This window comes from Ictidomys tridecemlineatus, chromosome 7 (assembly GCF_052094955.1).
Source record: "Ictidomys tridecemlineatus isolate mIctTri1 chromosome 7, mIctTri1.hap1, whole genome shotgun sequence".
NCBI classification, from domain to species: domain Eukaryota; kingdom Metazoa; phylum Chordata; class Mammalia; order Rodentia; family Sciuridae; genus Ictidomys; species Ictidomys tridecemlineatus.
This window is the reverse complement of record NC_135483.1, coordinates 901,553-916,598: the sequence shown is the minus strand read 5'-3', so window position 1 is coordinate 916,598 and position 15,046 is coordinate 901,553. Positions and strand designations below refer to the sequence as shown.

At 60.3% G+C, this 15,046-nt stretch overlaps 1 protein-coding gene across 27 annotated transcripts in view; it reads right to left on the bottom strand.

The window, feature by feature from the left end:
- Positions 1-15,046, bottom strand: part of Plec (plectin) — a 57,569-nt gene that overhangs the window by 19,792 nt on the left and 22,731 nt on the right. For 6 of the 27 annotated variants that reach the window (XM_021723465.3, XM_021723468.3, XM_040293504.2 and 3 more), the window contains 12 exons: positions 4,597-4,658; positions 4,408-4,422; positions 4,169-4,258; positions 3,779-3,814; positions 3,169-3,246; positions 2,983-3,075; positions 1,828-1,994; positions 1,155-1,270; positions 967-1,073; positions 766-885; positions 598-693; positions 209-336 (listed from right to left, as the gene is read on the bottom strand). In XM_021723465.3, coding sequence (XP_021579140.2) covers positions 209-336; positions 598-693; positions 766-885; positions 967-1,073; positions 1,155-1,270; positions 1,828-1,994; positions 2,983-3,075; positions 3,169-3,246; positions 3,779-3,814; positions 4,169-4,258; positions 4,408-4,422; positions 4,597-4,658 — 1,108 coding nt within the window. Of the gene's footprint in view, positions 1-208; positions 337-597; positions 694-765; positions 886-966; positions 1,074-1,154; positions 1,271-1,827; positions 1,995-2,982; positions 3,076-3,168; positions 3,247-3,778; positions 3,815-4,168; positions 4,259-4,407; positions 4,423-4,596; positions 4,659-5,314; positions 5,580-8,032; positions 8,308-9,577; positions 9,916-14,250; positions 14,269-15,046 lie in introns of those variants that run through there. The other 21 variants (XM_078016494.1, XM_021723516.3, XM_040293506.2 and 18 more) reach the window with 15 other exon arrangements.

Genomic DNA, 15,046 nt, shown 5'->3' with positions numbered 1-15,046 from the left:
GTGGGCTCACCATGCCCCTGGCCAGAGAGCAGCTCCCCTCTGCTCTGGCTTCCCTGCCTGCCTGGGGCCCACTGTCCTGCTGGCCAGGAACTCTGGAGCTTGGGTTCCCCAGCCTGGGGGGGGATTTCCTCCCCAGGCAGTGACTCACCCTGGGGTGGCTTCCCTGCCACCACAAGGCCCCACCCACCAGCAGCCTCCCCACACCTACCTCTCAAACTCGCTCCTCAGCTGCTTCTCCCGCTCCAGAATGGCCACGTGTAGCTTGCCCCACTCCTTCTCCACATCCAAGGGGTGGTAGCCAGGGGGTACTTTGAGGTGGCCTGCTTGCACGGCTCCCTGAGATCAGGGACAGAACTAATCAGGCCCAAGCTGCAAATGGTGAGAGTGTTGGGCCCGAGGTCCCTAGCTCTCCAAACTTGAAACAGCCCTGGTCCCAAAAGTTCACGCCACACTCTTGAGGGGACCCCAGGCCCTGGGGCTCTAGGAAGCTGCACTCACCCCACCTCCCCCGGGGATGCCCCACTCACCACACTCAGGGGCACCCCAGTCACTTCCCTACAGCACACCCTACTCACCACCCTGGGCACACCCACTTACTTCTAGGGACTGGTAGATGCCCTTGGACCTGTTCTTGTCTGCCTCCTTGGCTGGAAGCTCTGTCTCCTTAAACTTCAAGAACTGGCACCAAAGGATCTGTGGGGACAAGGGTTGTCAGCAGCCCTGCCAAGGCAGACACAGGACCCTGGCCCAAGCGGGTAGGCCCACCTCAATCTCTTCAAAGCTGGAGGGGAACTTGCGCTCCTCAAAGGCAGCAGTGTGGTGCCGTATCCACTGCAGCAGCAGCAGCACCAGCTCCCGGTACTCCTGCCATCGAAGCTGCAGCTCCTGTGAGCACATGAGTGAGCAGCTGCTGGAGAGCAACGGGGCTCAAGACACACTCCCCACCCTCCCTAGGGCATCACTCACATTGGCCCTCACCCCGTCCTGGGCGCCCGGCACACGGGGCATGGCATCATACAAGGACGAGACGTAGGTGATGATGGACTTCTCATCAGGCTGAGGGACATCCACATCTGTAGGGGAGGACAGAGTCACAGAGCCTGTGTGGACACGGGGAAGGGGAAGAGGAAAGGAGGAGGGCCAGCAGCTCCTACCCTCGGGGTCCAGAAGCCGAGTCACTCCTAGGTCCCGCTCTGCTACAGAGAAGGCCTGGTCCAGGTTCTCCAGGTTGGTTTGATGGTACACCTTATTCATGTCTATGAGCATGGGCCTGCGGATGAAGGCGCAGGTGAGGCAGGCTGGGCCAGGGGCGTCAGCGTGACTCTTCACTCACCCCGGCAGACACAGTCCCAACCCCATACTTGACCTGAAAAATCTGACACACACTAACACCCCAATCCTGCCCACACAGACAGACCTGAATGGACCCCACTGCCCCACCCTCCAAGAGCCCCAGAGGCTTCTAGTGGGGATAGTCACAGATGCAGTGCACTCAGTAGGGTTACAGTCAACCTGGGCTCCCTGAAGCCTCCTTGCCTGTCAGGCCCCTTCCGAGGTGTCCACATGAGCAGGACCAGCATCTCACTGTCCTACAGGCTTCAAGGAACAGTGGTGCTCCTAAGAACTCAGGAAGAATGGGGCTGGGCCTGCTCACTGGCACCTCGCAGAGGTGGCTGGCTGGCTGGCTGGCATTCATACCTGCAGGCGCCAAGTTCCCATCAGTGGCAGACATCCCTCCTGCCACCCTCTTTGCCCTGACTTGTTTGAAGTTGCCCAGCTGAGGTGCCCCAGACCCACAGCCCCCCTCCACCTGCTGGGGCCACGTACTTGTGCCGGTGGATAATGGCATTGAAGAGGCGGCCATCACGCCAGCTGGAAGTAAAATTGTCGCAGCGCAGGCCCTGGTAGCCCTCCACCATGCGCTGTGACCACAGCAGCAGCTTCTCCTTGGCTGTCATGTCCTCTGACTGCCCGCTCACCTGGATGTCTGAGATCTGCCCCACACAGTAAACAGAAGGCAGAGGCTCAGCTCTGGCCACCCAGGTTGACCAGCTGCCACCCTGTGTGATACCCATGACCACTTGCATGGGAGCAGGGGTGGCTCAGCACCCAACTAGGGTATATCAGGGTCACCAGGCCCCAGGTGAGGTACAGTCGGGCCCCCAGGTTTCTTTCCCACTGAGGTATACCACACGGAAGACCAAAAGCCCGGGCCACTCCAGCCTGCAACTGCCACAGAATAAGTCAGTGCCCCAACCCCACTAACACCACGTGGTAGACACTCTGGATTCTCCTTAGCTAGAGAAGCCTGGGATACACCCCCCACATCCAGAGGCTAGTACAGAGTACAGCTGGCAGACAGCAGGCACAAGAAGGGTAGCTGAAGACCCCCAGAGCCTTCCCAGAACCCCCAACCCTAGAAAAGGCTGTTGAGGTGGCATGTGGGGACAGGTCAAGGCCTCCTCTCTGGTGGCAGGCCAGGGTGGGGAGTCTCTGGGGGCTGGGTAGGATGTATGCCCGGCACTCTGTCCAATCTCAGGCCTGGGTCTGCCAGTCTCCCTGCTGTCAGTACATCTGCCAACCTATCCCTAACGTCTGCCGGCCTGCCAGCCTGTGACTCAGCTGCCGTGCCAGTCTAGCTCTTCTGCCTAGATCTCAGATTTGCGGCTTCCTGTGCGGCCAGCACAGGCAATGGTGAGTCAGCCAGGGCAGCCCCTGCAGCTCCAGAAGCTTCCCCAGGGCAGCCAGGAGAGAACACATTCTTCTCCAAGGAGGCTCTGCCGGCCCTGCCTAGCTGGGGCCAGAGGGCACAGGATGGGCAGGTCTTGGAGAGAAGCCTGAGCCTTCAGGCTACAAGCCAGCCCAGGGCTGGGCTGATAGGAAAACACCCCCTCCTGAGCATACCCCAGCCAGAAATCAAGCCAGCTAACCAGTCAAAGAGCCCACAGCAACCCCAGAGACATCTAGGGGCAGCCACGTTACCTGGAAGTGCAGGATGATTGTCCAGATCAGGCCTAGGGTAAGCTTAGGGTTGCCGTCAGCGATGTCATCATTCCTGATGTTCACCAACTTCACCTGTGAGCAAACAGCTCTCAGTCACAGCTCACTGGGCAGCATCTCAGGAAGGCTACCTGGGGCCTACAGCCTGTAGCTGGCTGACAGCCTTACCTGGCGGTGCCGGAGGTAGTCCAGGGCAATCTGGACATTCTGCAGCTTATGGAAGCGCATCCTCCCCTTCTCCCGGGGCTGAGAGGAGGCATGGCATAGTCAACATCAACATGGCAGCTGGAGTCCCAGCCCCATCCCCCCAGTACCCCCAAAGCAGCTGCAATAACTAAACCAAGGTCTTCCCCAATGGGTCAGCAGCCCCTCACACATCCCAGATTCACCCTCCCCAGTTGCAAAAAGGAGGCCATCAGCCCAGGGGCCAGGAAGGGCCTGGGCCCAGGTCCAGCAGGGGCTTGGGAAACCAACCCAGGCTGTGGGAAGGAAGGAAGGGGGTGGGGAGAAGACAATAGCCAGGAAGCTGTGGGTGGAGGGCAGTGGCACTGGAGGTGTGTCCTCCTGCCCAGTGATGGCAGCCACTTCTTTTCATGGGTCCCAGGCCCAGTCCCAGGTATAGCAGCAGGCAGGACAGCAGGTAGCTTGAAGCACAGCCATCTACCCGCCCAAGAGCCAGGAGTGGGTCGGGCCAGACTAGCTGCCAGCCCAGGTGAGTTGGGCTCCACAGTCTCAGGGAGCCCATGTGCCTCTGTGGCCAACGGGCACAACCACTCACCAGACGCAAGCTCCTGATTACGTCCCGCTCCCTCGGCTGCCCAGCCAGAGCAGAGCAAAGGGTAAAGGGCAGAGGTCAAGATTCAGAGTCCAAGCAGCAGAGAAACCAAAGCAGAGCAGAGCATGAGGTTACTGTGTTAGGACTCCAATGAGGAAGACAGCAGCCCATTCATAGCACAGGGGTCGTGGCCACTCCCAAGCCAGGCTGTCAGCTGTGAGGCCAACACCCTGGACGCGAAGGCACAGTGGGGGGACTGCTTCCAAGGAGAAGGCAGGAGGGGGCTGAGCTAGACACAGTTTGGGCAGTCAGGAAAGACCTCAGGGAGGTAAGGCAGGCAGGGACATTGAGGGTGATGCTGGCAGGACCACAGAAAAGGGCAGGGGCACATACCAGGCTGTCCCCAGAGAGGACCTCCAGTAGAGAGATGAGGTTGTGGCCATCGCGAAGGTCTTCATACAGGTCACTGATGTGCCTTTGGGCCTGTGGGAACAGCAGGGCTAGAGTGGCCACAGATTCCCCGGGGCCACCAACAGCCTAGAGGCAGGGGCAGAGAAAAGTACTGGGCACTGGCACCAAGGGGAAAGAGGCAGGGGCATGAAGCATGCTCATGCCTCTGCTTAGGCACCTACCTCTGCCCTCCAGTGCTACAGCAGAGACCAAAGGAAGAGAAGGAAAGAGACGGAGCGGAGCGTGGGAGGAGAGGACAGAAAATAACAGGTTTCAGAGATGAAAGGGGAATGCAGCAGTGGAGGACACCCTGGGGCAGGGGCCATCTGCCGCACCCTTCCCTCCTCCACTCACAAGCAGGTGCCACCAACCTTGATGAGGTGTTTGTTGACCCACTTGGTGAAGGTTTTCTTCTGCACACGGTCCCGCTCATCTGGGGAAGACAAGTCCAGTTAAGCTGGAGCCTGGGAAAAGCCCAGGGAGGCCCCAGAGGTGACCACGGTGCAGACATGAAAGCTTGGCTGGCCAAATCCTGCCAGAGGAAGGCCGCCCTACAACAGCCGAAGCCTTGGTGCCCACCTCAGGCCTCTCCCAGATCACATAAACCCTACTCCTCCGGCATGGCCAGGACATCATATGCCCAGGCCCAGCAGCCCAGGTCCAGGCAGGGGGCCAGGCCCAAAGTGCCTCTGCTCAATCTCCCTATTGTCTCCCAAGAAGATGGGAGGTCCAGAGCTGCTGCATCAGGGTGCACAAGTCAAAGCCTGTCCCACCCCACACACTGCCTCTACATGAGGCTAAACAGGGACACAGCAGGGCCAGGGCTAGGCCCTGTTGGGGTACTGTAGGGGAAGCTGTGTCCACCTGACAGGGCATTGGGCCTCCCCTCCCTGCCACTTTGATCCCACACTAGAGTCTCAGAAGCCAATCTGTGTTGAGCATGGCAGTTGCCCCCCCATCTGAGTCTGGCCCCAAACCCAGACCCCCAGTCCATGCCCACACCTCCCACCTAGGGCAAGGGCTTCCTGCCACAGAAAACATTATTTTCTGCTGCAGAGGCCTGCCCTGCCCAGAGGGTGTGCCCACTACCTTTCTTGCCCTCAGAGGCCCTGAGCACAGCCAGGTAGAGGTTGTCCTCAGAGCTGGTTCTCTTGCCACCCAGGCCCTCAGGCTCGGGCACCCGGAGCCGATGCTGAGACATGGTGCTGCCGGCCCCTGACTCTGTCTCTCAGCCCCCAGGTGCTGCTGCTCTGGGCAGCCCCTCGTGGCACACAGACGGCTGAAGGCTGGCGGCTGCACTGGATGCAAACTCCACACAGGCTAACTCACGGCTGCGGCCACTCCCTACAGGCTGTACTCCCCAGCAAGGCTGCCCCGCCCCTAGAGCCCCACCTCACTCAGTCCCCCAGAGGGGAGTGTCCCAGCGGGAAGGAGGAAGGCAGCCCCTCCCCCACAGCCACACCCTCAGTAGCCAGAAACAGGAAACTGGGGTTTCCTCACCCACCCTGCCACAGCAGCAGGACCTGGGGGGTCCAGGGGAGGGGCTGGCACTGGTACCAGGACCCCAGAGAATTCATCAACCCCACAGCCACCCAGAATGAGCCTTCATCACACAGGGAACGGAGAAGGGTCCCCAGAGAGCTGCGGGGGGGGGGGGGGGGGGGGGGGGGGGAAGCTAAGGCCACACCCATTCTCAGAGAACACTCCAGTCACTCCTTGGCTGGCCCACCTTCCTGCTGGGTCTGGCTCTAAAAGGAACCCCCAACCTGTGTGACATCTTGGGGAGGGAGCCCACTGCCCCTCTGTTTCCTAGAGCTCCCCAGCTCACACCTTCTCAGACCTGCGGCCCCCACCTCAACGAGGTTGCTCTATCCAGGCTCAAGGGCCTGCCTGGCTCCTGTAAGATCCTTTAGGGGCAGAAGCCCAGCCCAGGCAAGCCAGACAGAGCACACCTCAGGCAAGAGCAGAGCATAGCAGAGCTCTGACTCATCCAAGTAGGCCAGTCCAGCAGAGCTGCAAGGACCTCTCCCCTGGGGGAAATGCTGGGGCAGAGGGGAGCACCCCAAGGGGCACAGCCAGTGAGTCAGAGTTGGGGAGGGGCCCTGGGCACTGTGACTCACTCAAAAGGAAACCGCACCTGGGGGCAGGATGGATAGGGGGCTGTTTGCAGCTGGGTGAGGCTCAGAGATAGCAGCTGCTCCAGGTTGTAAAAATATAGAGGATCTGGGCAAAGGGTACAAGGGCCTCTGGATCCCTCAGGTCAGCGGACAGAGCGGCCTATGGCCAGCATCTAGAACTGCCCAGCCCAACCAACTACTGTAGGAAAGAATGCACCACCCAACCACAAGAATTTTCCAGTCCACGCTTCTGGCTTGATGTGCTCCAGCTGTGAGCTGTGGAGGAACACCCCGCCTCCCACAGCAGACAATTCTGGGGAAAGCTCACTCCATTCCCTATGCTTGCTGCTCCCTGTGGCCACAAGAGGGCACCCAAACCCCACTGGCCCAGGGTCTTGAGCCACAGCAGGGGCCCTTAAGGCCCCACCCTAATGCCTAAGAGCAAGGCTAGCTCCCAGGATTCTGCCAAGTCTTACACCCCCCACCTCTGAGAGTACCCCTCAGCCTCCAACAGGAGACCTTCCTGTTCTGCCCCGTCTGGCCCAGCAGCCCCCATAACCCTAGTAGACATCAACTCCTTAACTTCCAAAATCCCAAATCTGACTCCACACTAGTCAGGGCTTGGAATACAGTGTGCTTGAGAGCTTCTCACACCCCCAACACGTGCCCGCCCCTCCCCAGGCAGGGCCCTCCTGAGCAAGAAGCTTGTCCTACTGGGGAACCACACTCGCAGTAACAGGGTGAGTTTCTGCTGCAGGAGCAGGCTGTCATTCTGTTGAGGCACACAAACACCCATGCTTCTGGGAATGGGCCAGAGATGGGCACAGGGCTTTCAGGCAACAGCTGGAACTTGGGAGAGCCAGTACTGGATACCCATGATGCATGAGGGCCCTCTCTCCAGGCTCCAACCAAGCCCATTCTCCAGTCTTCTTCCTGCTCCCAGGCCAGCTCCAGCAACCCTCTCCCTGGCAGCAGTCCTGCCTCTGGGTGCCTCCTACCTTTCAGGAACTAGAACTTCAAACTCCTCCTCAACCCCTCCCTCCTGACCTGCCTACTCCTTACCCCTGGCCATAGATGCCCCCTCCCCCCTAATCACTAATGAGAGGAAACTTCCCCTAGACTGATGGAGTCCTCACCTGTCCTCAGCCTGGCCAAGTCGGCTCCCCAAGCCTACTCTATACCTCGGGGCCGCTCCCACCTGTCTGACCCAGCCCCGGGGCTCCCAGTACTGTACTCTAGCAATCCTGTCTGACCCTGTACAGGCCAAGGCAGTTGACCCTCAGCACCAGCTCAGTCCCCCCAGAGCCCTCTGAGAAGGATCATCTCCCGCTTCCCACAGCCCAGCCAACTGGGTCCTGGGATGGAAACCCCATGAGTGGGAGGGAACCTGGAGCCGGAAGGCCTTGGGTCCAGCACCTCCCTCCCTCCCCTTGCTCCCGGCTCCCTTGGCTGTAGCCCTCTGCTCCACCCACCTCCCACGGACACTCCAGAGGCAAGCCAACCAGCATGGACTTCATCACCCCGCCCCACGCCTTCCTCCCCCAAGTGTTTCCGCCTCCTTCCCCAGGTGTTTCCGGAGCTCGGAGGCGGGGCTGCACCTGGGCCAGACCCGACCCCTATCCCCGGCCCCACCTGTTGAGAGCTTCTGCAGCGCAGTACCTTCAGCCCGGCCACCTAAGGGTGCACCCACCTACGCAGCACAGCTGTCCGTAGAGGTAGCCCCTGCGTGCACGCTCGCAGCCCCCGTCCAGCCATCGCGGCAGCTCTAACACAACCTCCCTCTGACCGTAGAAGGCGCCGCCCGCCCCCCGGGTGCCTGATGCAGCCATGATCCCTAGGCGCCCTCGGTCGTCCAGGGATCATACAACAAGCCCTGCTCCCAGCCCGTGCGAAAGGGCCCGGCTCAGCTCGCCACATCCTCCTCCGCCCGCTGGGCGCCAGGCCCAGACCCGAAGAACCTGCCCCTGCGGGCGCCCCGCCCAGCACGGGTCAGGAAGCCGCGCCCAAGCCCACGAAACGCATCCCCAGCTCCACGGCCCCTAAGCGCCTACGGGGGTGGGAGTGGGGCTGCCCTCCTGGACAAGGATGCTTAGAAACTGTCCAGGGCCCCCATGATCCACCTCTCGGAGACCTCTCCCAGCAGGATGCCAGCAGGGGCTGGGGCAGGACTGGGGGGGGGGGCGGGGTAGACACTGAAGAGATGGTGGGCAGAGAATAGCCAGAACAGAACTGAGTTAGGCCACATGCAGCAAGAGGCAAGGGGAAGCTCCTTTCCCACGTGTGGACAGGCCACAAAACTGGGTGTCAAGGAAGTGAAGGCCAGTGGCAGGTCCCCAACCAAAAATCTCGAGTACTAGAAACCCTCCATCTGTGCATTCTATTGAAACTTCCCACCAGTAACTGAGTCACCAGCTCCAGGGAACCCTAGGGAACCCCAGGACCATGCCTGGAAGCTAAGGGAATTCAGATCCAAGTCGTGGAGATCCTATCCCTGAGGATGAGACTCATTAGGCCCACTAGGGGGCAGCCTGGCCACTCCCCGACAAAGGCGAATCCAGCCGGGAGGTGAGCTCCATTAGGACAGTCCCTCTGGACAGAAGCCCCGGTGCAGAGCTGCCCAATTCCCATGGGCTGTTCATGATCCATTCACTTCAGCCCCACCCTATTCTGTGCTGGGCATAGGCGCCTCGGACTGTAGCCCAGGAGCTGGTGACTTTGAGCAGGGGGAGGGCAGATCACAGCCTGCCAGTCTGTCGCAAAGCTGGCCTTGACCCTGGCTGTAGGCACTAGGCACCTGCCGCACCTCTGTGCAGCTAAACCCCACACTCTGTGGGCAGGGGAGGCCACTGTGCAGGGCCACCCCCACCTTGGTCCCGCCCAGAACAGCCCAGTGCACCTGCCACTGTGGATTCTGTGTTCACGTCCCTGCTGAGGAGGGGGCTTCCTTGAAGAGGCAGGCACTGCTGCACCCAAAGCCTACCCCCTGGGTCTCACCCCAGCTTCTCCTTCCACCTACCTGCCCAGGTTAGACTCCAGGCTAATGACAACTGCAATGCTCCGCCCCTGCCACACCCAGGGAAGCAGGGCAGCAGACACACTTTCACAAAACACTGGTGTTTCACTCAGAGACGGAAGTGGCAGGGTGGGAGGGAGGTGGACCCTCCGCCCCCAACCCCACTAGCATCCCCATGGTAGGGTGGTGGCGGATGGCAGCGGCTGAGGCAAGGGCGCTTACCTTGCTCATCCTGCACCTGCCGACGCCCCCTGCGCCAGTGCCACACAGCAGCCAGGGTGACTACGTGGCCCACGACTACCAAGGAGGGAAACAGGCTGCCTGTCGGCTCCATGGCTGCCACAAGGAACAGGCAGAGCTGCCTCGGTGCACCAGCGACTGGCTGCTGTGAAGCCTGACAGCGCCTCCCTATGTGAAGGGCGAGGACGGGATGCCCCAAGGACTAGAGCCCAGCGCCCGCAGGCTGCCTCGCCTGCAGGGACCGCCCTACAGCACTATCCACGGGCAGCCAGGAGACCATCCGGTCCGCTGCACGCACTGTGCTCCAGCCCAGCCTGGGCCCGCCCTCCTCCCTCCAGTGGCTCTTGGCCGCTCCCCACACGGCCCAGCTCAGCTGTCCCTACTCCGTGCTGCCGACGCTCAAGGTTAGCTGGAGCCTTAACCCCTGCCTACCCACGGCCACGCCCGCCAGGAGGAGGGGCCTGTAGGATGCAGCCAAGCCGCAGCCCCCCAGCCTAGCCTGCGCAGCCTCAATCTGGGTCCTCCCTCCCAAAGGAAGCCTAGTCTGGCCCCTTGCCCCCACAGAAGGAGTGCTGAGCCCCCATTCTTCTTCCAATGGTGTCCCCTGGGGACACGGCCAGACATCAAGGGCGTATTAATGCCAACGCTCCAGTCCTAGCAGCCCACCCCAGGTCTGCAGCTGACCCCACCAGGCTCAAAGACATGTGGACTCCTCACAAGCCTCAAGCCCCCATGTAGGGCCCCAGACAGGGCAGAGGGAGAGGCTGGGTGCGGGCTGGGAAGCAGGCTGGGGGGTGGGGAGTACACAGCCCCTCACCTCTAGCCCCACGCACTGTGGCCCCAGCCCAGCTGGGTTCTCCACCAAGACTTTCAAAGGATTGCCCCACCTACCGGGCACGATCTTCATTGGGGACAGCAACAGGAGCCCACAGGGTGGACAGGGAGCGGGCGAGGGGTGTGGGGAGGGTCACAGGCCCCTTAGAGGCAGCAAGCCCGGCAGCAGCAGCAGCAGAGGCGAGGTGGGAGGAGGGCACAACCGTGTGGCTGCTGTCAGCAGCAGTCCATGGGGGAGGGGAGTGGTGGGCAGGGGGCCCAGGGGGATATAAATATCCGAGGAGGGCAAGCAAGGCCCGTCACTCGTCCAGACTTAGAACATGACGTGAACAGTAAGGACACTCAGGCCTGGGGCTCACTGGAGTCCCGACCAGCTGGGCAGCGCCACTGACATGCACACCCTTGATCCCACGGTAATGCTATAATAAGGAGCTGCCTGGCCTCAGGACCCCCCTCGGAACAAGACACAGGGGCTAGGGTTCATGTGGCCCACTCCCTGCCCACCTCGTAGGGTGCTCTTGGGAAGCATCAAATGGACCAATGTGGTGACACGCCCCTTTCTCCCAGAGGGCCCTGCGCAAAGTCATTCAATACCACACCTGGCCTCAGGGTGGACAAGACAGTCTCCCCAAGGTCACACTACCAGCCAGAGACCCAGGCAGCCCCAAATTGGGGTCCAGGCCACATGAACCCACCCCATATCTCTAGGCTGCCCCTCTTCACCCGAGGCCTCTCTCCTGGTGTTCCCATGGGGTCTGGAGAGGGAAAGCCCTCCAGAGATACCACAGCAATCCTATTCTGTGGAAGACAGGGGTCAGAGGTCCTGTCAGCAGGCAGTCCACGCCACATCCCCCGTATCCTGTGCTGGCCCAGATCCTAGCACACCTGGGAAAACGGATGTGTGTGTACACAACTGTGTATGAAGGGGATACAGTCCTGACCCTCTCCTCCAGAGGGTAGCATTTTGCAGTGTTTCTTGTGCCAGCACCATTCTGTTTTAATCTCCAGCACACCCTACCAAGTGAGTCCTATGCCCTGAGTGTATCATGAACATGAGAAAACCAAGGCAGGAAAACCATGAGGAGCTGGCCCATGGTAAGCCTTCAGCAAAGCACAGCAAACCAGTCTTGGTCCCTGACTGCCAGGGTGGGCACCCTGTCCATGACGGGGAGATGGGATGGGGGCTGAGGGAAAGACTGGGCCCACCTGAGCCCCTGCTCTCCAGCCCCACACTTCAGAAACATTTTAGCGGCCTGCTCTAGGCAGCCAAGGATTGTACTGGCTCAAGAAGCCAGAGCACCAGGGACACTGGCTACCTTAAAGGCAGGCCAGAGAGGGTCCAAATCCCAGCCCAGCCCAGCCCACGGCAGCAGATGACCAGAAGTGGACAGGAGCTGAACCAGGCAGGCACAGTTCTTGGCCCTCTAACCTAACCACATGCATGGACTCAGAGGAGCCTGTGAACCCGCTGCTGGGGTGAGAAGTGGTTCCCAGAGGAAGAAATGCCCCAGGCTGTGAGCAGCCCCTCCACTAACTTCCACTATTCTGGAACACCCCACATTCCACACACACCCAGGGGCAGCTCTGAGGAGGCCATCTCATCCTTGCTCCCCACATTCTGATGCCTAAGGTCCCAGAAACTGAGGAAAGGGGGTGACTCAGGGTCCTGTAGCAGGCTGCCAAGGACAGCCCCATCCCTGTTGAAGGCCTTGATCCCTCCCCTTTCCTTTCTCTGTAGCCCAGGCTGCTACTATGCCCTACCTTGGCCCAGCTGGATCAGCTCCTCCATGCTATACCTGTCCATGGCTGCTGGCTGGGTCAGGCTGCTCTCAGAGCCGGCAGAGAGGAAAGCAAGGCAGGAAGGAGGGAAGGGGTGGAGGGTTTGCTCCTACCCTGGCCTCCCCACCCAGCTCTGGGAGCAGTGGCTCCTCCTCACAGCCACCCCTTAGTCAGAGAGCTGAGCAGGGACCAACGGGCCAAACCAGCCCAGGCAGACCAGCCTGGGGTGCAGGAGACAGGCCTGCCTCAGTCCCTGAGCCCTGGGTCTCAGCCTAGTGGTCTTGCCTACTGAGCCTGCCCCACCCCACTCACCCACAGTCTCCTCTTCCCTCCACAGGCCCCACCAGCCCAGCCCGGTCACCCCACCCACCCACATTCCAGGCATCCATGTGCCCAGTGCATTCTACGCAGCCATGTGGAAGCAGAATCCCACACTTCTCTACCCATCAACACCTACATTCCCTCAGCCCCCAAGGCCAGTGGCTTCCTCTGCCTGAGTCCCCCACAACCAGCTCAGTTCCCAGGCACTGTGGTCTCTACCTGGGCAAATGTGATACCTTCCTATCCGTCCATACATCTCTCCAGTTGTACAGGACCTGGGAGAGACAAACCTAATCCTCCACAACCTGGGTAGAAACCTGCCTGAGATCTGCACAGTTCCCCCCAACAAGCAAGATGACCCCTGTGCACCTTCCCCAGAAACTGCCAGGACCCAAAGCCCACCCTAAGCAGGTGCTATGTAGCTGTGAAGAGGACAAGGCAGCTCCATGTCTCCTCTGCCATGGAGGGCCACGTGGGAAAGTCAGGCTGTGCAGCTTGCATGTCTACGTAGAGAGGAGAAGCCATGTCCATGTGTGGCCATCTGCTTACGCTGCATGACATCCCTCCAGGAAGACAGGCTCTCAGAGCATTTTCTCTACACACTTCTGGATTCATTATGAATTCTGAGCCAGGCAAAGTATTATTCTTTGGAGTGTAAACCACTCACATATAAACCACTCCAGCAGCTTTCTACCATGAAGGGAAACTCCAGGCGGGGCCTTCCTGTATCCTTACCCTCTGGCCCAGGCCTCCCTCCTTGGGGCAGCTCTGGGCAGGGCAGCTCCTCCTCACCTATCTGACCTTAGCTGTGGGTGCCTCCATAGAGGGCCCTTCCTACCACTCTCCCTTCACCCAGTTCATCCCTGTATGTCCGGGGGCTCTCTGGGGCAGAGGCTCAGTCTGCGCCTCACCATGAGGTAGGCATACTCCTACACAGTATGCCATTGGGGATCCCTCCCCCAAGATGAGCATACCATTAGGGCACAGGAGAGAGTGGGCCTCACAGCAGGAACAGGTACCCCCAGCTTGCCCCGCCATGCCTGTGGCTCCCTGGCCAGGGCTCAATGGGACAGCCCATCTTGACATTCTGGTGACCAGCACAGCTCCTGACCACCTCTGAGCCTAGAGTCTGCAGGGTGGGGGTGACATACCCCTACCCCCTCCCACTGTGCCTCTTGGTTGTGTGGCTCAGATTCCCTGTTGCATGGAGAGTACTGAGTGTCCCCCAGGTCTGGATGCCAGGAGGGCCGGGTTATGGGAAAGATGGGGTCTCTGTGGTTTATTATTCATTCACTTTTAAAATAAGAAGCTGATAGCTTTAGGTGTCCTCAGAACTACCCCAACCTGTATGTGAAGCCATCATGCCTCTGCCACCAACATGGGCCTGGGGGCACAGCTCTGGCCCCAAACCACACCCAAAGCCCCATGCTCAGTCCTGCAGGGTGAAGGGGAGGAAGAGGGCCGCCTGCGCCCTGACTCAGCCTGAAGCTGGAACTCATTTCCTGTTGGAAACTCTGAGCTGCCACTAGGACGGCTGTGGCTGGGAAGGGAAGACTGAGTCACCTCTGTTGGGGGTGGGGGTGCCCTCCACTCTGCCCACTGTGGCCACACCCAGAACCCCTCCAGGCTCTACTGCCAACTGCCTGCCCAGCTGGCCCCGCCTGGACAGCAAGAAGGAAGGAAGGGGAGAAAGGGAGGGGAGGGCAGGACTCCCCACTCACCACACCCACACCAGAGAATGGAAGAGGCCATTCCACCGAGGCTGAGGGTGGGCAGGGGCCCCAGATCGGGAAAGGCCCCAGTGAAGGCCCCAGGAGTTAAGATCCCAGTGCTGGCCAAGCACTCTTCTCTTCATGCCTCCGCCCAGTGATATGGTTACCGTTTACAGGGAAGCTGAAGAGGCCACTGACTTGCCCAAGGCCATGGAGAGAGCTGGAAGCCAGCCTCCATGCCACAACCTCCCTGACCCTTCAGATGTGCTCCCTTGGCAAGGCTTTAGTGATCCAACCAGACAGGCCAGAACCAGAACTCCTTTTCCTCAGCACTCGGCCCAGCTGTGCCCGGCCTGGGGCCTGCACCTGGATCCCCTCACTCTGGTTCCCTGCAAACTCCTGCCTGCCTTGTTAGCCTCAGCCCAGGCTCTCTTTCCAGCCCTCTAGAGAATAAGCTTCTCCCCAGGGTCCAGTCATAAAGATGCCTTGCACTGAGGGGTCCAGGCTGTCCTGAGTTGGCAATGAGTGCAGTGTGCCCCAAGAGAACACGTAAGCCTTAGGCACAGGACACCTCTGCCCACCTGGGTCCAGCAGACCCAGGAGCTTAGGGTCAGAGCGAAGGAGCCTCTGGTAGTCCCTGGGCTGACAGGACCAATCCTTTTCTCTGACACCTGGTTCCCAACTGGGAAGGACTTAGCTGACCCTGTGCCAGGCCCAGGACCCCTACCCTGCAAGTGGACACTCCTTCCTGGGTTCTGTTCCTCTACCACTAGGCCATGGCCAACCCTAACCCAGCCAGGCATCC